Below are 24,540 nucleotides of genomic sequence, written 5' to 3' on the forward strand. Positions count from 1 at the left end.
CGCCATGCGCAGGCTGCGCCGCGAGGGGCTCGAGATCAGCCGGAGGAGGGCGGCCCTCGCGCCGACAGGAGGAGTCGCTGTCGCCAAGAAGCCCTCACCGCCGCCACCGTATACGTACGTGCTCGCTTTGCCGGCGCCGCTGCCGCGTCGTCTCAGCCTGGAACGCGTGCCGCCGCCGCCTCCCTGTGCTGCCAGCTCGCGCTCGCTCCACGCCGCCGTGGAGGTCACCAGGAGCATGTGCATCGGCAAGGGAGCGCAAGTGCGCGTGCGCACGCGGGTCGGCGTGGCACGCAGCACGGGGCAGCCCATCGTGTCCTGGCTCCGCGCGGTCGTCGACTCCGCCGCCGACGAGGACGGCTACCTCCACGTCACCTACACCTACACCAACGGCAAGCTCCCACGCATCGCGTGCGTCGCCCCAAGCGACGTCAGGCTGCACGATGTGGCGCCCACCGACGCCCGCGGCGCTGCTTCGTCCACCGCCGGTTCTTCTTCCGCCGTCACCGGCAACCAAATTAGGATCGCGAATATTCGGATCGCAAATATTAGTCGTGATCCAAAATAGGGGATAATTTGTAAGATTTAAGGGGCTAAATGTATATATACGGATCGCAATTATTGATTGCGATCTAAAATAGGGCGTAATTTGTAAGATTAAGGGGCTAAATGTATATATACGGATTACGATTATTGACCAGAGTCTATATGAAAATATACTCTGTGCCGGAGACATGGCAGTCGCGCCGCCGCCGGCGAGATCCTCCAGATCCTCTCGCGCGGCAACGTCCGCCTCCGCCCAGGCTGCGCTACGGATACTGGATCGAGCTCGCCGCCGCCACATCCAAGCCTCAGGAAATGAAATCACCTGCTCCGCCCGCCTTCATCTCCATCGTAAATCCCTTTGCCTTTGTCGCCCGGTGCCGACAGAGAGCGTGCCACGCCGCCAGGTTGCTGCCTCAAGCCTCGACGACAAGGTTGTTATCTGTGGGCAAGAACCTTTTGGCCTCCTCCATGCCCACGAGGAATGCCTGGTTGAGCATGTTCATGTCTACGCTGTTCTGATCATTGAAGAAGGTCGAGGTCGGGGCGCCGTGTTCCCCATCATCGGTAGGAGGGGAGGTGGTCATTGTAGCTATCTCCTCCGCGTCACCCAACAACCCCGAACTCTCGATGCCCGTGCCGCTGCCACCATTCGGGAATCTCACACTGGCGGCGTCTTGTTGGGGAAAGACGAGTTTGCTGACATCGTGAGCGGTGAACTCGTCGATTCCCGCTCCCATGTTGGGGAATGGCGAGGACAGGAGCAGCTGGGAGAGCTCGACCGGCTCGTAGGGCTGGGTGGCGTTGGCAAACGTCGGGGCGTCGTCTAAGGACGCCGAGAGGGTGCAGGCGCCGCTCCTGTTGTTGGTGGTGGTTAAGGAATCGGTGGTGGCGGCAGCGGCGGAGAGGATATGGGCGTATGGCTGCTGGGCCTGGAGGAGCGCGGGGTGGTTAGGGTAGTGGTAGAAGAACTTGTCGTCCATGTCGTCCTCCATGAGCATGCGTGAGATGAAGGGGAGCATGAGGTCGTTCGAGGAGGCCACCAGGTCCTCCTCGTCGTCGACGTCGCGGGGCGTCGGGGGAAGGTCGAGGAAGACGGAACGGGAGAACGGCTCCGGGTCCGCCTTCCTCGGGGACTCATCCGGCGTGGCATCCATGCTTGAGAAGCGGCAAATCGGGTTGCGGACGAGTGCGGCTAGTGGTGGCAGTGTAGTGAGGGGAGGCACGGAGAGGCAATGGAAGGGGTGAGCAACGGGGACGGGGAGACATGGCCACCGCCCGAGAATAGAATGGAGGGAGGGAAGTTAAGGAGTGAAGGTTCCTGTAAGGTGACAGGATGGACTTGGAGCAGCGCGCAGCGGTGGGTGGCAGCCAGCGACGGCCAGGAGGAGGAGCCGATTCGAACCAGAGATATTTATGTAAATAATCGAATCACGATTAATTTTATAATGTTAATGGGCTTATTTGAAAATATTAGGATCGTAATAATTAATCGCGATCCAAATTAGTGGGTACTTTGTAATATGTAGGGGGCATATATTCGGATCACGATTATTAATCACGATACAAAATAGGAGTCTATTTGTAAATTACCGGGGGCTACATGTCTATATGCAAATATTTGGATCGCGATCCAAAACCAGGGAGCCATTTGCAAACGCTCAGTGCCGGCGACATGGCAGCCGTCGGGATCGATCGTGCCGCCGCCGCTGACCTCCGGTAGTCCCGCTCCCGTGCTTCTCGCGCTCCCCTCCATCGAGATCCACCAGATCCCCTCGCGCGCCAATGCCCGCCTCTGCCCAGGCCGCGCTACGGATACCGGATCGAGCTCGCCGCCGCCACGTCCAAGCCTCCCTGTGCCTCGCCGTGGCAGGCTGCCCTGAGCTCAAGCGCGCGTTCGCCGCAGACAGGCCGGCTAGGATATGGAAGCTAGGGGTGTGTCTCTGCGATTCCGAAGCTAGGGAATGGAAACGAAATCATATGCTCCGCGCGCCTTCGTCGCCATCGTGAATCCCCTTCCCCTTCTTGCCCGGCGCCAACAGAATCAGCCACCGGACGACGAGTCGACGATGAGCCTGGCGGCCGGTACCAACCACACACGCTGGCAAGACGTACGCCCAGCAACCGATGGTGCTGTGCAGTGCAGAGGTAAACATCGACATCTCGAAATCTACAGAATCGGCTGAAAATATCACACTTCAACCTTCCTCGTTGGAAGGAAACTGACCCCAAAAGGGGTAAACTTTGAATTCAGCTGAAAACTACTCCGTATCTTGCAAAGTTTGGGCCAGAAATGCCTGGAGATTTTTCAGCATGGACAGTCATCATAATGTCGGCATTATGAAAAATTGCTCATTGCAATGCAGGACGAGCTAGTTCACTTAGTTGTTACAGGCCCTTACACCATCAGCATACCTAGTTCCAGCTACATGGTCTTCTTCTTCTGGCGTGTGAAAGAAAGGTGCCACCATAGCAGATCATTTTTCTTTCTCTGATCTGAAGCTTGGACGATGTCTGTTTGATTCGCCAGGCTGGTGCAGCCGCGCAGGCTCAGTTCCACAATTTGAACTGATATAAACAAGGCGATAGAAGGCCCCTCCCCCCTCTTTCTTCTTGTCCTCGGACACATCCTGTAAGCGCTCTGCGCAACCATTCCCGGCCATGCCGGTATCAGTGGTAATACATATTCAGGCGGGGACTCTTCGTCCCCCGTGACCCGTAAAAAAACAGAGAAATGCTTGAGCAGAGGCCAAGCTTCATGATCTGCAGTTCTGAGCAGCTTGCCAAGTGCCGTACAGCTGAAAATGTGGGACCTGAAATAGCTCTTATTTCGGCGGTCTTGGACTCCGGAATTGGGCCTGATGGGCTGCACGACGTAATAACTCGATACACCCATAAGTATAAGATATTCTTATTTTGTCTCAAGTTAAAGTATTTGAAATTTGATCAAATTTATAAAAAATAATATTTACGATATCTAATGAGCATTATAAAGTTTGTTTTTATCCCCCATCTACAAAACATGACACGCTTCCTCCCGAGCTCACCAAACTAGTTCAAACTTTCTCCCACCCTGGTTTTGTTCGATTCAGCACCACGTCAGCGTCCGACCGGTGGGCCCTCTCCCATCTAAGCTATTCGATGAAATAAACACCGGCCCCGAACCTGTTTCTTTCCCCAAATTCCCTCTCCCTCTTCCTCTTGAAACCCTAGTGGCAGCAACCCAGATGGCGGCGCGGTGGCGGGCAAGGCGGCGGCGGAGGCCGGCAAAGATCCCTGAGAGCTCATCGAGTAGGGTTGTGCGGTCGGGTCTGGAGGCAAGGGCGATGGACTTATGCACCGGTTGAGTTTAAATCTGCTAAGATCGGTTCTGTTCTTTGCTTTGATTAACTAGTCACATGCACATGTAAAAAGTCCATGTTCTAGTGTGTATAACCATGTTGAATCTTATGCGCTTGTATCATATTGCACTTTATGGCTGAAGAATTCTTGTAGACAATCCGAGTACTTGTAGGTCTGTATGAATGGAGGTTTAATGCCTCAGAAAATTAGATGAATCGGAAGGTTTTGCAGCAGAGCCTGAAACAGTTTATGTACGAACTTCAGGTCACCATGCCAACCGATGCTATTCCATTTTCTAATCTGGGGGGGGGGGGGGGGGGGGGGGGGGGGTGGAACGGAGGTAACGAGGCAACTTTATCTGTTTCTTTTCTGCCTGTGAAGATAGCAGTACCGATTTAAGCACACATCCAATTTGTCATTATCTTTTCCATTTGAAGATGGAAGGTTTCTGAAATTTTGGAGAAGGTAAAAGGGCTGGTGGACGTTTAAAAGGCGAAACGATCTCGATGCAAAGTAGCAGACACAGTTTGTATATGTTAAAGGGTGTTTGGATCCATGGATTAATTTTAGTTCAGGTTACATCGGATGTTTTGATACTGATTAGAAGGACTAAACGTGAACTAATTATAAAACTAATTGCATAAACCATGGTTAATTCACGAGACGAATCTATTAAGCCTAATTAATCCATGATTAACACATATTTACTGTAGCAACACATGATCAAATCATGAACTAATTAAGCTTAATAGATTCATCTCGCGAATTAACCATGATTTATGCAATTGAATTTGTAATTAACCTATATTTAATACTCCTAATTCCTATCGATATGACAGGACTATAGTCCCCTGAAACCAAACGACCTTAGTTGTCATGCAACGCAAGAGGGAAACACTCGATATACTGTAATACAGTGCGAACTAAGACAAATTTAGTCCTTCAAAAAACTGAAATCTATACAAATACAACAAGAGAGTTGTCCTGTGGACACCTGGTGCTACAAGGTTACAATTCAGAAACAAAACGCAGCATCTGGAGGCAGATGCAGCATGATCTCAATGTGTTAATCCGTACTACTAGCTATAGGCTACCAGCAGCCTGTGATAGTCTTGGACCGGCTCTTCATCTCCTTCTCAAACTTCTTGAGCAACGGCAGCTTCTTCCCGGCGACGGTCGGCCGTGGAGGTGGGAGCAGCCTTATTCTGCCGTGGCGGGCGCGCAGAGCGGTCGCCGGTGACGGCTGAAGAACAACCGGTGGACGCAGCACCGCTGCGGGTGTCGGCACGTCGTGCAGCCTGATGATGTCCCTCGGGGCGACGCGCGCGACGCGTGGGAGCTTGCCGTTGGTGTAGCTGTAGGTCACGTGGAGGTAGCCGTCCTCGTCGGCGGCGGAGTCGACGACCGCGCGGAGCCAGAACACGATGGGCTGCCCCGTGCTGCGCGCCGTGCCGACCCGCGTGCGCACGCGCACTTGTGCTCCCTTCCCGATGCATTTGCTGCTGCTGACCTCCGCCGGCTCCGCAGTCGGCGCGGCGGTGCGGTGCGAGCGCGAGCTGGCAGCACAAGGCGCAGGGTTGGAACGCGGCAGCGGCGCCGCCAAAGCGAGAACGTACGTATGCTGTGGCGGCGGTGAGGGCTTCTTGGCGACAGCGACTCCTCCTGTCGGCACGAGGGCCGCCCTCCTGCGGCTGATCTCGAGCCCCTCGCGGCGCAGCCTGCGCATGGCGGCGGACGGCACCGTCATGGTGGGCATGGCGGCCGCCCGGGGATCAGGAAGAGAGGCCAAGAAGGGGTGATTAGGGCTCATGGACACGAAACGAATGGAAGCGGAGGACGGGGTGGTTTCTGAGCTGGACGTGAGATGGGGCGGGGCGACGAGAAGGTTATAGCCGAGCTCCCCAAGTCAGCGTCGGAGTCTGACCGCGACCTCGGACTCGGTTTTTTCTTTTTCATTTTCTTTTCCTATTTTTGAGGGAGAGAGGACTCGGATTCAGAAGCGCGTCATCTGTATCGTGAATCCGATCGAGTACATTTTAGCTCCAGCAGAGCAAGTATGCACACGAGGAGTTACTTCCACTACAACAGATGAATCCAATCCCTGCTGTATCGTGCGACGCGCGAGGGCGTCGTCTAGGCGCGCCACCGACGCCTCCACGCCCGGTGCCGCCGCCGGCCACCTTCGGGGCCCGGGCAGTGGCGGACGCAAACCCTGCCGCCGTGAGGGTCGGCGCGCCGGCCGGTGCTCGTCCGCACGCCCGTCGACGACGGCGACGCGAGAGTGCTACACACCTCTCGGGGCGGCGGCCCGTCGTGCTACTGCTCACGCTCAGCGCCTGCATCGTCGTCCCCGACGCAGGCGGCGGCTACCTCGACGTGGTCTACGAGGGCAGGTTCCCGCGTGACGAGCCGACGACCCCTTCGCCACCGTGCGCGTCGCCAGGGACCAGCTGAAGCGTCAAGAGACGGCCTATCTAGCTGCCGGACAAGCAGTTCGGCGCAATCATGCATGTACACGCCGCTAGCGTGCACAGCGTCGTGTACTACTGATGAGTTAGGCCCTTTGGCACGGCTCATCGAGCAGCTTCTCAAGCGACTTTTAAAGAAGCCGTGCCAAACGGCACGAGCGAAAACGGCTCCGGGGGAGAAGCCCCCGAAATCGCGCTGAGATGAGCCGTCGCATGGTGCGAGAGCCAAAAAAAAACTGGCTCATCGTGGCTTCTCTTCCATGCATGGATATGCTGCCCCAAAGTACCCCTCCTCCTCGTACCTGGAGGGTGGCGGCGGCGACACGCTCTCGTCCTCGTATCTGGGGGGCCGGGGCGGAGGGGCGACGGCGGAGGGAGCTAGGGCCGGCGGGGTGGTGGCAGAGGGGCGACGGGGTGGTGGCGGAGGGAGCTAGGGCCGGCGGGGGTAGCGGCGGAGGGTCGGAGGAGGAGGGCTGGGGTGAAGGAGCGGGTGCCGTTCGGACAAGGGGAGAGGAGGGGGAAAGAAAAGAAGGGAAGAAGCCGATCGGATAAGGAGAGGGGAGGGAAAAAAAGAACGGGAGAAGGAAAAGAGAAATAAAAAAGGAAAGAAAAAAGGAAAGGAAAATGAAGAGAAAAAGAAAATGAAAAGAGAAAAAAAAGAAATATAAGGGTAGTTTGGACATTTGACATCTCATTTATGATCTAAAAAGCTAGGAGAAGCTGTTTTGCCAAACGTTTTCCTATAAAATAAGTCAGAGAAAAAAAAAAGTTGTTTTTCAAGATGAGCTAGAGTCAGAGTTGTTTTTTCACGAGCCAAAGCCGTGTCAAAAGGACCCTTAATGTTACAATGCCACTGTCACCGGATCAGATATTGAGATGAGTGGTGCATCTCTTGCAGGATTTTGTTGGTTACGGAGGGCCCTCCGATGAGCAGTATAGGCAGCAGCTCGTATATGTGCTAGAAAAAAAATGAATTTCCTGCAAAACAAAAGGTCCTGGTACCCAGAAATGGCCGGTTTACGAGCGAGTTTTTCCGTTTACAAGAAAGACCCTCGTTCTCATAATGCCCTGCCACTCGGAATTTTATGTGCATCTCTCTTCCTACCAATAGAGATGGATGAGCGCGACGGGGTTTTTCTAATAGATATTTGCTCAATACATGTGAATTTTTTTTTTGCATATTCACCAGTCAAATTTGGTCAATGTTCCGCTTCAAGAAACGAAATGTTCCTCTAAAGAGAAAAAAATGTTCCACTTTAAACGAAAATGTTTTGGAAGCTAATCTGGACAGTTCGATGTAGACCAAATTGTCAAAAAAAAAAGAAGGACCAACACAGTTTCAAATTCAAAATTTAGGAAAACCACAAACCGGCCAAACATGATGTATGTGCCATTCAGCTAGCTTCCAGTGTATGAATTGATAGAGATGGCGTCTCAATGAAGAGCACACTCTCCGCAATGCAGCACTTCATGTCTACTCCACACGCTGGACTAGCTATAATCAGCTTTACGAATAGTCAAGCAAGGCCATCCTGATCTTGGAGTTCTGGTTCGTCATCTAGACCTATAGATCGCCAAGTAATGGCCCCACGGATCAAGTGTGGAAGCAAGGGGGCCCAAGCCCCCCTCACCGCCTAGATGTTCGTGGAGAGATAAGGGATCCTTCCAACTTAGGGTTGCTGCTGATTGTAGCAATTAACTTAGATATTTGTATGGCAATTGTCTCTTAGTTAATCTAACTATAGGTGGTTGGTTCAGATCAATTTTGTAACAAAGCTTCCTACATCTGCGCCTAGCAAAAATTCACGGGGAGTCAGCTCTTTGGCAACCGTCTCCATCTCCACCATGAGAGGCCTCAACGCCTCATGTTGGTAGATCGCATTCTACGCTAGTAGCGTGCAATCAAACTTTCTACCTTATTTACTTAGGGCATCATGTGAGTACGAGATCATGAATCATTACCTCTCCACATTACTATGGAAAAGAGTTGTAGTAGTCCGACTCAACTCGTGCACTTTGGTACAGAGGAAGTAGTTGTTCATGCTAAGTAGACAATGCTTCCTCCTCATGATCCGTTCTCATTGTACGCAGATGAGCGTTCCAACAACCACACATCTAGCACCAACCTTCATGATAAAACACCGTGTGCCGATATATTAGCACCTCACGCGTAGTTTAGGTTGTGAGGCTCAAAAACACTTTACTTCACTGTCCTTGGATAGCGGCTGGCTACAACCTTTGAGGACGTCAAGAGAGACCTTTATTTATATCTAGAGTCTACTCACTAAGTAAAACCTGGTTTCGCAGGGCTAAGCTCCCAGCTCAACCACCAGATTTGGAGTTTGTAGATCAAAATAAAGTCATTTGAATATTTATTTTTAGTCTAAAATGGAAACGAAATGGCCTATTTCAATACTCATGGTTCACCTCTAGGCTCCAGCTTCATGAAATTTTGGAGCTAAAAATACCCTGCTCTAAAAATTCTTGGAACTACTGGAGCTATGCCAAGTGTAGAACCTAAGTGATCCTTGGATGGCAAGTAAACTTCCTTGGCTACCAAGTTATGGTACACTCGTTCTTCCTCATGGCTGCCAGCCCTCCAGGCTCCAGCCACCCTCCTGGTCTCGGCCTCTCTTTTCATGTTGTGTGCCCCAACTGTAAAAATTCAAAGGGAAATTCTCGCATGAGAAAAACAGAAAAGAAACAGAAGGAGAAGACTGGGTTTGAAACTAAGTGTGTAAACGTACTACGGTATTGATCTAGGAAACCTATGAAGACGTTTTTTTGGAGAACGTCGCCCTTTGTCTCAGGCGACGGTTGCATGTTGATTACGGCCTAAACCAGGCACAAGATTACAAGCATTGTTCGTACAAAGTGAATCCCTGGTAGCTTTCACAATCCAGTCCGGAATCTCGCTAACCCAGGTACGCGACTCCTCGGTGAGGGCGTTTTTGCACAACAATGTGCTAACAAGTTTGCCTCACGCTTAACAACAGAAAAGGTTACAGAAGTAAAGGATCTACTAAGCATTTGAATCCTACCATAAGCCCGCAACACTGGATCTGTGTCCTGTTGACGATTGAAGAAGGTTGACTAAATTGATATTGTTCAATTCCACGGCTACCTTATCGCACTCTCGCTGCCAGAGCTTCAATTGTGATCACATCAAGAAGGAGCTCGTACCCACTGGACTCGGTCGCAATCACCACTCCACCTACCTACCTACTCCCTCCGTCCTAAATTACTATTTATTTTGGCTTTTCTAGATATATAGCATTTACTACGTATCTAGACATACATACACCTAGATACATATATAAAAAGTTTTGTATTTAGAAAAATCAAAACGAATAGCAATTTAGGACGAAGGGAGTAGGAATTAGGAAACGAGACGTTGGAGCGGCAAGCTAGTTAGCTTCTGATTCCTGAAATTCGACTGGTATGGACTTACGGTGGGCATCGTCACCGCACACTGCTAAGCTAATCTCTCTGTTCTACTCCTTGCGGAGCACTACTCCACTCTGTGGCAAGGACAATGTGGCAGAAGGCTGCTGCTAGCAGGTCTGCTGGCTAGCTAGGCTTGTAGTTGTATTATCGTAGCAGCCTAGCAGGTCTCCCCATGCATTACCCTATGCTTGGCTGCCAAGCTTCCTTGTGTCTCTTCGGCCACTGCATTGAATGTAGTGCACCTGCGCTACTACCTCACAACCGTCGTCGTGGACCAAGTGCGTCCGCTTTGAGACACACACAGACACAGGTCTGGGCTTCTGGCTATAGCCGCCGACATACTCCATCGCTCGCCGGCCAGTTATATAAGCTCGCATTGGGCGCCGATGCCTCCGTGCAGCACGGCACACCCGCTTGTTCGAGCCACTGCACTGCATGCACTCCTGGTCCCCGTCACTCGAAGCTTGCTATACCTAGCCGGTAGCCGCCATGCCCACCATGACGATCCCGTGCGCCAACATGCGGAGGCTCAAGAAGCTCGCCGCCGAGGCAGCCGCCAAGTCCGACGCCGCCTCCGGAGGCCGCCCGCGGGCCAACAACACCCTCCGTGGCGCAACTCCGCCGCCGCCCGTGCCGCGGCGCGAGGAGCGCGTCGTCGCCGGCGCAGGCGGCGCGAGGTTCGGCACGCGGGTGCTCGTCGTCCGCGCGCCAGCGGAGGCGAGCGCGGGCACCGGCGGCACGGCGCGGCCGGCCGTCGTGCACGCGACGCTCGTGCGCGCCGTGGTGGTCTCGACGCTACCTGCAGGTCGTGTACGAGGGCGCGTCCCCGCCCGGCGAGGCGGCGAGGACCCCCTTCGCCACCGTGCGCGTGGCGAGGGACCAGATCATCATCGCGGACACGCCGCCGCCAGCGGTCACCGCCGCGTCGTCCGGCGGCGGCGCAGGCCGGGAAGCCTCCTCCCCTCCCGGTGCCGAGACAGAAAACTTGAAGATCCTAGCTAGGGCGGCCTCATCTAGCTATAGCTAGCTTGATTGGCGCAGTTGCATGTATAGACGTAGTGGTAGTAGCTTTAGAGTATTGACGAAGTAGCCATCAGGCGTTGCATGGTGTGCAGTACGTATTGTAGTAGCAATCTCACCATTAGTACCACTACGCCGCAGTTCATACCACTATAATTATTAATCTGAAATTTCGCATCTACGGATCGTGAGTACATTCTACAGTCATGCATGTAGTATTTACTCGCTGCTCCTTGCTGTTCCTGTCAGGATGACGGCGCGTACGTCATGGCTGGCCACCGACCAGATAAGTTGTCGTGCAGCTCTGATCAGCACTAATCAGGAACGACAGCGTCCTAAGGCCGTATGCCGCCTCATGTTCCAATCCCGGGATCAGTTTTTCTCGTCGTCCCATCGACCACGAGTAAGCTAGACAGATTACATTACTGGCCCGTCGGCTGAAAAGCTGAAACAGTTGATTCCTTGTGAGAGAAAAATAGTGTTCGGTGGCTGATAAGCCGGCTGATAAGCTGAAGCGAACAGGCTGAACCTTTACCTGCCCGACGCCCCTTCGCCCCTGAACCTGACGGCTTATTTCTTCTTCCTCTCGCCACCTCTCGTTCGTCTCTACTGGCGGCGGCGCCATTATCCTCTGCACAGATTGGGGTACCACGCTACGAATCCAAGGTACTATCATGGATCTCCCCCATCCCTCCTATGCAATGTCGTCGCACGGGGTTAGGTTAGGGTTTCGGTTGGATCTATGAGCAGTGGTTTAGGTCAATGATTCTCGATCTGATGTTGTTTCTTGGTATGCATAGGTTATTGATGTGGTAGATATCTGGTGTAGCAACAATGAAGTCCAGTGAATGCCCTCCTTGGTTAGTGCTTAGACTCTTCTTTCTATCCCCTCATATTAGTTGCTACTGGTGTCTTTCGGTTGTGGAGTTGGTACTGTCCTAACTCCAAAATTGTTTGTATTTCATTGATTCACCAAGATTGATCTTGATAATGCATTTAAAGTTCATGTTAAGTGTGATGCCTATAAGAGTATGGGGTGTTTGATATGGCAGAGCAGAATCACGAGTTGTGGATTGATGGAAGAAGTGGTTACAATTTGGACAAGTTTGTTGATGAAATGGCTAGCCAGACAATATGGGACCTAACCAACAGCTTTTAGTCTGGGCAGTAGACCAAGATTTTGGTTCCACGTTGCCACAAATAATCAGTTTTGCAATTTGATTCAAGCCAAATGGGATGTCAGAGTGCTATATATGGCCTGTGAGGTGGTGGAGAAAGATGGATACAAAATGTTTGGTAGTTCTGCAGCTGCACCAAATGCCTCTAGTGCTCATGCTACATCTGGTGTGACACATGCTGATATGGAGCACCAATCAGAAGCTGCTGGAGAGACAACTAGCTCTCTAGAACAAAAGTAGAAGGAATATGCAGTAGACTGGAGCACCTTGACCATCATAGCTGACCCTGATCAAGATGGTGATGCAACTAGCATAGCAAATGAGGATGATGTGTACGAGGCATTTGGCTTCAAGGCAGCAGATGAAGCAGCTACTGCTGCATTTCAAGAACAAGTACCAATTCCAGTCATTCCAGCTATACTACAACAAGACATTAGAGATTGTGGAATTCCAGTAGATGACCATGAACCTACTGAGCCAATTATTGACTGGGACAGAGACAATCCACAAATATCAGTGGACATAGTGTACCTTGTATGGTGGATTTTAGGCTAGCAGTGAAATAGCATGCAATTGTGGAGGAGTTTGAGTTGCACACTAAGAAGTCAGAGAAAACTAGATTCAGGGGGTGTTACAGTGCAAAGGGGTGTCAATGGAAAATTAGGGCTAGAACACAAGCTGATAGAAGTGTCAGGATATATTTTGCTTGTTATTGTAATTTACTATTTTGCTGTGCAATGATAGTTAGTTCACTTGCTTGTTGCTTTTTCTGAATGCAATTCATTTTCTGTGCAGGTTCAGATAAACTCCAATCCTCACACATGTGCATCTAGGAGTAGGATTTTGGGCAAGATGGCATCTCAAGCATGGGTCGCTGAGAGAGCAATTCCATTTGTAAAGAAGAAGCATGACATGGGCACGAAGGAGTTGAAGCAAGAGCTGGAGAACAAGTATAACATCACTATCTTGTACTAGACTGTATGGATAATAGGCAGAGAGCAACAACTAAATTATTTGGTAAGTGGGAAGATTCATTTGACTAGTTGTATAGGTTCAAGGTAGAGGTGGAGCTTAGATCTCCTGGCAGTGTGGTAGAGATAGACACAGTAGAGATAGATGGCAAGACTCATTTTAGCAGATTTTTTTGGGCATTAAAAGCCTGCATCGATGGATTCTTAGGTGGCTGCAGGTCATACATTAGCATAGATTCCACTGCCCTTAATGGACAGTGGAATGGACACATGCCAGCTGCCAATGCAATAGACGGGCAGAACTGGATGTTCCCTTTGGCATTTGATTTTTTTTACTCCGAGACAAAGGATAATTGGACTTGGTTCATGCAGCAACTTGCACAAACAATAGGCCCAATGGACAACTTGGCAATATGTACATATGCATGCAAGGGTTTAGAGGCTGCTGTGAAGGAAGTGTTTCCTTTGGCAGAATATAGGGAGTATTTCAGGCATCTGATGGAAAATATGAAGAAAAACTTCCATGGCAGTGTGTATGCAAAGCATATGTGGCCAACAGCCACGGCTTACTTACCAGATAAACACAAGTACCTTCTTGCAAAAGTGACCACTCCTTCACCAAATGTTGAGAAGTGGTTGGAGGAGCATCATCATATGAAGTGGACCAAAAGCAAATTCTCACCAAAAATTAAGTGTGACTACATCAACAATAACTTGGTAGAGAGTTGGAATGCATGGATCAAGGAATATAAGGACTTGCCTATAGATGTTCTTGCAGATGCTGTTAGGGAGAAAACAGTCATCATGTTTGAGAAAAGGAGAAGAGTGTCAATGGCCCTGAATGGTCTCATACTACCAGCAGTTATCCATCAACTGAATGCAGCCTCAAAGGGTTTAGGAAATCTGAAGGTGATAGAGGTGACAAAAATATACAAAGATGAAGAGATCAAAAGACATGTTGTGTACCTTAAACAGCACCACTGCACTTGCAGGGAGTGGCAATTTAGTGGAAAACCTTGTCCACATGCCTTGGCAGTCATCACCACTGAGAGGAGGATGAATATGGAACAATATGTAGACCTAGCATACTCTGTGCAGAGATTTCAAGCTGCTTATGTTGGATTGGTCCCTAACATAAAGACAAGAGTCAATTATGGATGGTAACGGGCACATTACCCATGGGTAGAGGGTTTACAGACCCGCACCCGCGAGGCAAACTCTATACCCATGCCCGCGCCCGCCACCCATCACGGGCAAGAAGTTGTGCCTGTGCTCGTCACCCGCGGGCACACCCGTGCCCACGACGACGGTGGGCGGCGGAGCGGGCGGTGGGCGGCGGAGGGGCCGCGGGCGGTGGAGGTGGCGGCGGGGAGCGAGGGCATGCGGCAGAGCGGGCGGCGGGGAGCGGAGAGGTGGAGGTGGCAGCGGGGAGGGGAGAGGACGAGAGGTGGCGTGCAGGTGCGGCTGGGAGGAGGATTGCAGGAATGAATGAGAACCCTAGAAATCGCTTATATAGTCGTATGGGTTTGCGGGTTTGTGGGCACGGGTAAGTCATTTTTATGCCCATTAATTTTTTACCCGTGGGCACAAACTCAAACCCGCACCCGTACCCGTGGGTACAAAATAGAACCCGTATCCTTACCCTACAGGGTTTTTGCCCGTGGGCACGTGGGTAATTTGTGCCCACTGCCATCCATAGAGTCAATAGCCTGAAGTAGACAAAGGGTTCAAGCTTTTACCTCCTATTGCCAAGAAGAAAGGGTTGGGAAGGCAGAAGAAGAACATGTATTTATCTTGCTTGGAGCGGACTGGAAAGTCAACCAGACAAGTGACATGTCAGGGTTATGGGCAACTTGGGCACAGGAGCGGAAGCTAGAGGTGTCACCTGACTGGCACCAAGAAAAGATATATTGCATTACCATGTTTTCACACCTAGCATTTTACACCTAGTTAACAACTAATGCTTCGATTTTCAGGAAGAGGACCAAGAAGACAAAAGCCAAAGTGGGCAGGAAGAAGACAAAAACTGATGAAGCAGCACCATCACTAGCTAATACACCAAGAACCAGAGCTGCAGTAGCTGAAGCTCAAACATCAATTAGAGAAGCTGAACCATCTAATAGTCCTGTACCAACCACAAGAAGGTGAGTTTCCTGCTAGTCAAACATCAATTATTACCTACTAGTTGTGACTTTCCTGCCTATTAACTTGTGCTTATGCCAATACAGGAGATTGGCATTGGCTACTCCACCAACACCAATGGTCGAGGCTCCACCAGCTCTGGAGGTGGTACCAACAAATAATCAAGTAAAAAAATTGACACCTAGGAAGAAGTTGGCAACTAAGATCAAGAAGGCTAGTCCAGTCAAGAAGTAGTCATCTACTGCACAATTTGTGTCTTTTGCTGAACAACAAGTCATGTAGGCTTGTTGCTAAACCAGTTATGTATGCTGGATGCTGAAGTTTTATTTAGCCTGGATGTTGAACCTGTTATGTAATCTGAATGTTGAACTTTTATTTTGCCTAGATGTTGAACCTGTTATGTAAGGATTATGATGAACCTGTTATGAACGATGGATCAATAACTTATGCGTATGCTCCTAAATTCTGTGGTTGTCAACACATACTGATTCAACATTAACCCATCTGTTCATTGCCATCTAACATAAATTGTTCAAATGCCAACATTCCCATACATTACATTCTCACTTCCTCAGGTACATGATGCCCACAACAACACCTACAAACCACCATAAACACCAACAACTTAAGTGTCTTGACTAATACATCCAGCTTTTCTTCCACGTTGCTGCTCCTGTCTTAGCTTGAAACGGCATGTTCATCATGTTCTTCAGAGCTCGAATCTACTTGTGCCTTAGGATGCACTGTGATCCTACCTAGTTCCACAAGTTTGTGAAGGTACTCCTTTTGCCAGTAGTAGAAATCACATACATCAACCCTAGGTCACCGATTAAAAAATCAAGAAAAAAAACGAAACAAATCGGATCACCAACTCACCCCGTTCACGAATCTTGGGCATTTGAAGAACACCTAGCCATCATTAGCTTCCGTCCAAGCCCTTAGCTCAATGACCCACGCTTGCCCGCAGGTAGTACACTAAATCAAGGGTATTCCGGTCTCCTTGCCAAACGCGGGGTTGCCTTGCATCACTCTTGACGCACTCCTGCTTGAAGCAGTCGCCGACACCGCCCTCCGACGAGACATTCATTAGCGGCAGCGGTGCGGTGCGAGATGGAGAATGGCGAGAGGAAGCAGAAATGAGCCGCGAGGTCAGGGCGAAGGGGCGTCAGGCAGGTGAAGGATAAGGCAGGGGTAGGGGAGTCATTTCAATGCTGACGAGCCCATGTATTGTGCCAGGTAAGCAAAATTGGCATGGATCTCTTCCATGTGGCAAATGTAAAACTGGCGATCGAAGAGTTGCCATCCAGATGGCAAAAAATTAAATATCCAAAAAAACAGAGGTCAGCATCCGAATCCATGCTGGGCCGGGGAGCACACTACCCATCCTGCCGCCGCTTGCTTTGACGCGCAGCGATTCGGCTGCTCAGGACAAGCTCAACTCATGCAGGAATGGCGATCTCCGTCGCCAGGAGCCCAGGTGGTGAGCAGAGCAGGTGCCTGGTGCCACTGCCACTGGCAGGCTTGTGTTGTTTGAGCTGAGACAGTTTCTTGCACAAGAGAAGCCGTCCCTACATCAACATAGTCTGCAACTGGATTCTGATTCTGCAGAGATGTAATATGACCTAACTCTCAACCAATCTCACGACTTACAATTTACAAGCCTAAAATTGCCTGCCTCAGACTAATATTGAGCTGCTGCTGCTCTATGCACAAGAGGTTGCACAGCAACAGCCAGAAGAGCCACTTCCCTCAAGATCGGCAGAAAGGGCCAATGAACTGACCAATGTGAAGAAGCACCGCCAGGCCTACACAAAGGGTCGACAGAGTTCAAGCCTGAGTTGGTAGCTGAAATCCTCAAACAAGATTTTCCAGCAACATCCAGAGGAACTTGGAAATTAAGAGTAGCAAGACTTCAGCATGTAATCCCCGAGCTCACTACAGTATGGGTTGGTATCATGTGCAGAGCAGGCATAGGAACATTGTTTAAATGTAACCAGCTATTGCCCTGCAAACACCAATACAATTCCAGGACAGGACTGGCATCAAGCTCTGATGTTCAGCGTTTGAGACACACATCTTCTTGCCAGAAGTGGCAACAAGAGCAATAAGACAAAGGAAATGGTTCTGCACATCACACGACGCATAATTGTGAGGACATTGCATACCTTATTATCCTTCAGATGTTCTTGGCACCACCAAAATTTGAATTGGGGCGTATTGCAGCATATGCAGGCAGATGATCCTGCTGGACACAACAATAACAAGGGCAAATAAGTTCAGAGAGCAAAATAACATTTTTGTTGCACCTACATCAATGATGACTATCTAAACTCCACACTCATGGGATGTGCTACAGTTTGCATTGTCTGCATCTTTATGTGCTTATGTTATCTCTCAAGGTCTTGCAAACAGTGGATGGTGCATTAAACTTTCCCACCAAGGAAATCAAGAGGACTATTCTCTAAAAGAAGGCCCCCAAACCGATCTGTGAAGTCATGCATCTTCTGCATGTACCAAGAGTTTATTATTTTCTTGGAGTTTAAGATATGGTGTGAATAACATAAATAGTATGATGGTAGTTGGGGGTAAAGATTGTTTTTGGCAACATTGTGTAGGCCTTTTCCATTTGTGAAGGACAAAATGGCATGTGACAACAATAAAAAGACACTAACTTGCTTCATCAGAAGATAAGTGGTCAGTGGCTACAATGTATGGAGGGGGGGCGGGGGGGGGGGGGGGGGGGGGGGGGGTATGTTGTTGTATCTCTCCAACCACTACTGTGTTCCATGGTGTGAAGGTGTTGTTGCTGCCTGCTGCTGGTGCTGGTTGCCTTGAGGCCATGTATATGGTGAACTCGTCCACTTCAAGTCACACCAAAGGATCCTTGCTTTCACCTTCGGACATTGTGTGCCCAGTGCCTCATTTTCATCCTCACTGTTCCTCTCTGGCACGACACAGCGTGCTTTGGGGCCATCATCCAACTATCAAGGGTTTGCTGAACCATGGGCACCATCACAGCTCAAAAATGAGCTGTCATGGAGGTAGAAAGGTGCCAAGGTGCCATGTACAGAAGGCCAAGGATTGGTCACGTAGTTATGTAGCAAGCCATGCCCACACAGTTAACATAGGTCAACATTAATTTTACCTATACTTGTTATGAGAACAGAGAGCCATCTACAAAGAGGCTTATTGCAACCAATATTCCAAAGCAAGAAGAAAGATAAAATAATAAAGAAGTGCCATCCATCCCTGACAAATCACATGACCTTGTGTTGGCCTTTGCAAGATAAGAGAAATATGTTGAGAACTTGAGATCAGTCTGTCAATTAGAATACCTGTGATGTGCACAGGGGCATTGTGTGCACATTCGGATGCATATACATCTGATTTGGTTGGATAGGGGCAGTTGGAAAAGCCTGCTGAAAATGAAGTATATAAATACAAGCAAGATCTGTTAAATGCCAAAAGAAAAAAAAAGGAAAAGAACTCATTTCTGTGTACCTGATAATAATATGGCCTTCCAATCGTTGCATTACCCTGAGCATCTTGTGAAGGTTGATATTGATGCTCATTAGTTTGGACAATCAGCTCCAGACCAGCTGAGGAAGCTGCTGGGGCTTGTTTTGCTTTTTCTGCATAATAGGGTATACTTTGAATAAATTGATACTCTCTATGAGGAAGGAGTTTGAATTGTTACTTACTTGAGTTTGGTCCTTTTGATGGTTTTTTCTTCTTTTTCTCTCTATTACTAGCATCTTTGGCAGCTTGAGTGCGCATGTTTCTCATTTCAAAGAACACTTCAAGCGCCTTCTCTCCAGTTTCAAGGGAGTCCCAGAATATTTTTCTTGATTCTTCCAATTCCTGGCTCTTCATAATTAGGTTATATGCGTACTGCATTGCCCGATTGCGATATGCAAGTTCAGCCTCTGTGCATTCCTGTTGGGTTGAATCATCTTGAGCAAGTTTAAACATGCTTCTCCGGGCATCTTTTGTCCATCGTTTCAAAACATATTTTTCTGGAATTGTGTCCACATTCTGCAGGGTGAAGACTTTGAGGGCATGTGAACAAAGAAGACCCATCCTTTCAAATTTTCTGCAACCGCAAGTGATTTCCATGGTAGAAGTGTCAAGAGCAACAGCCCATACTTTTGAACCTCTCCCCTGCATCGTAATTTCAAACCTCAATAGATTTCCACCACTTGAAGTTTCATGACATGAAGTTGCTCCGCATCCATCCAGAAATTCTGCCTCAAATAATTTGTAGATCCGATGTGTATATGATTCTGCAGCCTGCTTCAGAACTGTACTATGCTTAACTGCACGAACTGGAGCAGTTTGGCTACAGCGAAAATCCTCTTCAGATTCATTTCTCCGTAGATCCTTAACAACCTTTTCTAGCAAGAGGGCAAAACGTGTAAGAGAGGTATTTTCATCAGAAATTCCACTGAGAATATTATTTGAAACCTCCCCCCATTGAGAAGAATTGATCCCTCCATCAAATGTATCCTTGTTCAATGCTGAGCACCATTTATGACGGAACCTATGAAGGTCATTCAGCCAGCTATTATCCTGTAGTTTGTATTCACGGAGCATTGCAGTCCATGATTCCTCAAAATCCTCTTCTGAGTCAGATCCTTGCATAAACAAATGTTGAAATGCTTGTGATGTATTTAGTGAGCCTAAATGAGATTGTGCATTCTTCAGAATATGCCAGTAGGAAAAGCAATGTTGTGTGTTAGGGAAAACCTGCTCAACTGCCTGCATAATGGCTTCATCCTGATCAGTGAATATTGATTTTGGTGACTTCCCTCCCATTGACTCCAAGAATGATTTAAATAACCAGACATAGGAAGCTACAGACTCATCTAACAAGAATGCACAGCCAAAAACAACATTCTGCCAGTGGTGGTCAACACCAACAAATGGGGCACATATCAAGTTATATTTATTAGTGCGGTAGGTTGTATCAAATATAATAGCATCTCCAAAGCAGCCATAATCATTTCTACATTTACCATCCCTATAGAAGAAGTTGGTCATGCGCCCTTCTTGATCAACTTGGACATCCCAATAAAACATGCCTTCCTCGTTGGTTCTACGCTTGAAATAGCTGACAAGACTTTGGCCGTCGCCTGCCTCAATAACCGTAATACCCTGCATGCCCACTTGATTGTAACACTCCCTTATAGTATACCCTGAATTATCAACTGTATCACCTTCGATTGTATCCGAGAAACCATTTATTGGATGTGACTCTGTAGATGCTGATGGATCTATAACACCTGATTTGCCAAAAGCAAGCGACTTGGCTGATCTCAGCATGTGCCTTTCCCCAGGTTTCGCCAATTGGTGATTATGCACAGGAACAAAGCGTATGACTGTCCATCGCCCCTTCTCGTCAACCCTAAAGCGGATCATTGCTTTGCAATTAGTTCTTGTGTCTGGTCGATTGAAATTTGCTTCTGTAACAGGCTCATCATACTTAAGCCCTTCCTTTGAGCAGTAGTAGTCCTTTGTTCGAATATTCTTGGTACCGATAAAGTAGGACTGCTTGCCCTTTCGCACACTAAAACCGATCCGATGCCCATAGTCGCAGTACAGTCTGTATGCCTCTTCCTCACTATGGACTATGCAACCAAGGAGCTCTTCTGTTGCCTCCTTGCGGCTCAAAGCACTCCCATAATCAGCTGCCTTTTCTGTTTCTTCACCATTCTCCCTTCTTTGGTGCCTCTCTTCTTGGGAATCTTGACTGCTATCCATTTCTACCCAGCTAGGTCCATCAATAAGGCAACCGCTGCAGGGGCGGACCCAGTATAGGTAAAATCACCCAATAATTTGTACATGTGTACACCCAATAACTGTTGCAAAAAGATCGAATTTAGTAAGGTAAAATCATGGTCAGATCCGAATACAAATACCATACGTTAGGGGTTTGGGTGTTTGATTTCGCGCAGCAGGATGGGAAGGGAGGGGAATAGGCAGGCATACCCCTGCCGGACGATGTTCGTCGCCGGCGAAGCGCCCGTCGCTCGACGAACAACGGGCAGCGCAACTCGGCCGGTCGTCGCCGCTAGGGAAGGAAGACCGAGGCCGAGAGAGAACAGAGAAGTCGTGGGAAGGGAGGGTGCTGCCGCACCAGCCGGACTCGAGCTGCAGCTGGGCAGGGGAGCGTGGAGGGCGGCGCACGGGCCGACCGCGTGGAGAGCGGCGGGCGGAGCGAAGGGAGGAGATAGGTCGCGATGGGCGAGCACGAGGTCGCCGGATAGCAGCACCAGGTGTTATGGTCGCGGTGGAGTGGGGGGGGGGGGGGGGGGGGGGTTGTCGTCGGCGGGGAGCGCGCCGGTCGCGGCGGCCGGAGCGATGGGGGTTGGCCGGTGGGGGAGGGGACTGGGGTCTAGCGGCGGTCTACGCCCGAGATGGTGGAACCGGTCCAAGGGAACTGGCTGCACCCGAAGCCACACGCTGCCTGCACCTGGTGCTCCAGCACTCCCACCGTAGCAATAGCATGCTGCGCTAGAAAAAAAAATAAGAAAAAGAAAAATTCTCCCATTTGAGAGAGAGTTTTAGCTGGGGAACCCATCCGTTTCATTGTCCGACATCCGTATACAATTTCAATTGACGTTTCAAATAAGCAAATAGAACTACATATTAGTCAATTATTAACATTTTGAGACTACAAACACTTGTATGCATTTAGGAAAATGCACAATTAACATTCTTCGAGCGTGTAAGTTTGTCGCTAAATTTGTCCCGTCACATGTCTTAACAAATGTATCCCATTCCCAAGCTAATTGAAATGTGGAAGGCCTGGATAGATGATGTTACAATCCCCGCATGGAACACATTTACACAAACCTTATTAGTTTCCCTGTTCCCTAGAGGCTACACCAACAGCCCTCGTCACAGCAAGTGCTATCAAAATTATTTTCAGAGATAATCTACTGGTTTCTTTCTCCCATTTACTCTTCTACATTGGACTTGCATGCGGTTCCAGCGACATACATGATTTCGTAAGGAATTTAATAGGAAACGTTTCAACCTCCACCAAAATCCTATGAAATTCTGGTGTGTCTCTTTTCTCTTTAACTTTTGCCCTGCATAAAAGAAGCAAGAAGAAATATAGTAGAATGTTTTGGTCGATTGTAAACGGCTCTTCACAACCGCTAGTGGAGGATGAAGGTGCCCGATGATATAACTGGTGATCCGATTGTCTTGGTTGGAAACTTTGTTCTGATGAGAAGATATCGACCGTACCCATGCTGTTCCCTCCATTCCAAACTATAGGTCATTTTGATTTTTCTAGATTCATGGATATTATTATGCACCTAGACATACATTATATCTAAATGTATAATAATATCTATGACTAAAACAATCTACAATTTGAAACGGAGGAAGTACAACATAGGGTCACAGTACCTTCATCCTCTATGTACCTTATGATTCCGAGGAACTACTCACGTGTCCCAACCTCAGTTATACGCTTCTCTTTTTGGAAAATCTTACTATTTTGAACCGGTTTGTGTCTGTGTGAACATGCAACAAGCCAATTCCTTGCACCGGCGCACCATCCAGTGAAGTAGCGAATCATGTTTTGTTTCATGCTCCCTCCGTTCTTCCAAATTGTATGTCGTTTTGACTTTTATATGTTCATATATATTATTATACATCTAGACACACACTATATCTAGAGGCATAATAATATCTATACACTTAGAAAAATTAAAACGATCTACAATTTGGAACGAAAGAAGTAGAATCCAATGAACTTGATAGAGGAAGTGGAGATGAAGTGCTGGATGGAGCAATCCTACTGCAGAGTCGGCACAGCGAAACTGGGCGTGCCCAATGAAGCTAAAGCATCGAAGCTTGCTGGCCGTTGCACATATCTCGTACAACCCGGTGTAAATCGCACAAATCGGACAGGAGACAGTGCAGGATTTGCAAGATAAAGATACTCGGGTTATACATTTGGCATCTCTGAATTGAAATTCTTGTGTATCTCGCGACGACGAGCATGGAATACAGAACTCCCTTTGTGTTTGTGCTATCAGGAATTACAGACAGACTGAACAGCAAGAAGGCGAGAGAAAGAATTATATATAGCAGGAGCACCGCACCAAGAAAGAACGCCACCACCGGCTCAGCTCGGCTCAGTTTTAGTATAAGGAGGACGGCTCAAGCTCAGCCAGCGAGGGCGTCGGCGCCGGCGACGATCTCGAGGATCTCCCCGGTGATCTTGGCCTGGCGCTGGCGGTTGTAGGCGATGGAGAGGTTCTTGCGGAGCTCGATGGCGTTGTCGGTGGCGCTGCTCATGGCGCTCATCCGGGCGGCGAGCTCGCTGGCGAGCGACTCCTGCAGGGCGCGGAGGATCTGGCTGTTGAGGTAGAGCGGGAGCAGCGCGTCGAGGATCTGCACGGGGTCCTGCTCGAACTGCACCACGGGGGAGAAGGGCTGCGTCTCGATCTTCACCTTCTCGCGCTCCACGGTGAGCTTCCCCTCCTTGGTGGTGAGGCGGAACAGCTCGTCCTCCGTGGCGTCCACGCACACGCCGTTGACGTCGCAGATCTCCCCCTTGGGGGACATGGGCAGCAGCGTCTGGATGATGGGGTCGGAGCGCACCAGGGACACGAACTTGGAGTAGAGCAGCTCCACCTTGTCCACCGCCTCGGAGACGAAGAGCGAGTACACCAGGTCGCAGATGGCCTGCGAGTCCTTCACGGTGGGCACGCCGCTCACCTCCAGCTCCCGCTCCAGCGGGATGTAGGGGCGGCGCTGGAAGTAGGCGTTGCCCTTCTTCCCCACGCTGATGACGGTGTATTCGAGGCCCAGCTGCTTGAGCTCGTCGATGCGGGTGTCCGCCTTCTTGAGCACGTTGTTGTTGAAGCTGCCGCAGAGGCCGCGCTCGCCGGTGAGGACCACGAGGGCCACTTTCTTGACGGGGCGGGTACGGGTGAGCGGCAGGTCGATGTCCTCCGTCTGGATCTCCTGGTTCATGTTGTAGAGGACCTCCACGAGCGCCTCCGAGAAGGGGCGGGAGGAGACGACGGCCTCCTGCGCGCGCCGGACCTTGGCGGCGGCCACGAGCTTCATGGCCTCGGTGATCTTCTGCGTGTTGCGGACGGAGTCGATGCGGCTGCGGAGCTCGCGGAGGGAGCACCGCACCACGAGGCCGCTGCCGCCGGAGCGCGGGGCGGAGGAGCGCCGCCGGGTGGAGGAGGCGCTGCTGGCGAGCGCCGAGGAGGACCACGCGGTGGAGAGGTGGGAGCACGACATGGCTGGCTGGTGATGGATCCGCGGCGACGGGGATCAACACCAGCGGCGGCGGTGGCGGAGGAGGGAGTGGAAGGGAGAGGGGCGGGATGGGAGGGAGGGAAATGGGTTTGGATGGATTGGGTTTGGGTGGAGACTGAGCACGGTGGGGTATTCAAA

General features: G+C 49.9%; 2 protein-coding genes and 1 pseudogene across 7 annotated transcripts; 1 reads left to right on the forward strand and 2 right to left on the reverse strand.

Annotated features, from left to right (window-relative positions):
• Window positions 1–10,286: 10,286 nt before the first annotated feature.
• LOC117844402 (uncharacterized) lies at window positions 10,287–15,342 on the forward strand (annotated as a pseudogene).
• Window positions 15,343–16,398: 1,056 nt separating this feature from the next.
• LOC117843773 (protein FAR1-RELATED SEQUENCE 5) lies at window positions 16,399–21,396 on the reverse strand. 6 transcript variants are annotated; one of them, XM_034724479.2, is made up of 6 exons: window positions 21,097–21,396; window positions 18,810–20,966; window positions 18,610–18,740; window positions 18,444–18,527; window positions 17,274–17,350; window positions 16,399–16,913 (listed from the first exon to the last, which is right to left on the reverse strand). In XM_034724479.2, the coding sequence occupies exons 2-5, from the start codon at window positions 20,866–20,868 to the stop codon at window positions 17,285–17,287; spliced, it is 2,340 nt and encodes a 779-aa protein (XP_034580370.1). In that variant the 5' UTR covers window positions 20,869–20,966; window positions 21,097–21,396; the 3' UTR covers window positions 16,399–16,913; window positions 17,274–17,284. The 6 variants fall into 6 exon arrangements, with proteins under 6 accessions (XP_034580370.1, XP_034580369.1, XP_034580366.1 ...); XM_034724478.2 differs by having other exon boundaries at window positions 16,399–17,113; XM_034724475.2 differs by having other exon boundaries at window positions 17,274–17,353.
• A 1,652-nt stretch (window positions 21,397–23,048) lies between these two features.
• On the reverse strand, window positions 23,049–24,495 carry LOC117843319 (ATP synthase subunit gamma, chloroplastic). The gene has a single exon (XM_034723890.2). The coding sequence runs from the start codon at window positions 24,382–24,384 to the stop codon at window positions 23,293–23,295; it is 1,092 nt and encodes a 363-aa protein (XP_034579781.1). The 5' UTR covers window positions 24,385–24,495; the 3' UTR covers window positions 23,049–23,292.
• Between the last annotated feature and the right edge of the window lie 45 nt (window positions 24,496–24,540).

Source organism: Setaria viridis, chromosome 2 (assembly GCF_005286985.2).
Source record: "Setaria viridis chromosome 2, Setaria_viridis_v4.0, whole genome shotgun sequence".
NCBI classification, from domain to species: domain Eukaryota; kingdom Viridiplantae; phylum Streptophyta; class Magnoliopsida; order Poales; family Poaceae; genus Setaria; species Setaria viridis.

Excerpts from the sequence above, each read along its gene's own strand:
- LOC117843773 (XM_034724475.2), bottom strand. The coding sequence starts at position 20,868 with ATGGATAGCAGTCAAGATTCCCAAGAAGAGAGGCACCAAAGAAGGGAG. Across the intron at positions 18,741-18,809 it reads ATCAAAAGGACCAAACTCAA|AAAAAGCAAAACAAGCCCCA; the intron begins GTAAGTAACAAT and ends CCTATTATGCAG. Across the intron at positions 18,528-18,609 it reads GAAGGCCATATTATTATCAG|CAGGCTTTTCCAACTGCCCC; the intron begins GTACACAGAAAT and ends CTTCATTTTCAG.
- LOC117843319 (XM_034723890.2), bottom strand. The coding sequence starts at position 24,384 with ATGTCGTGCTCCCACCTCTCCACCGCGTGGTCCTCCTCGGCGCTCGCC.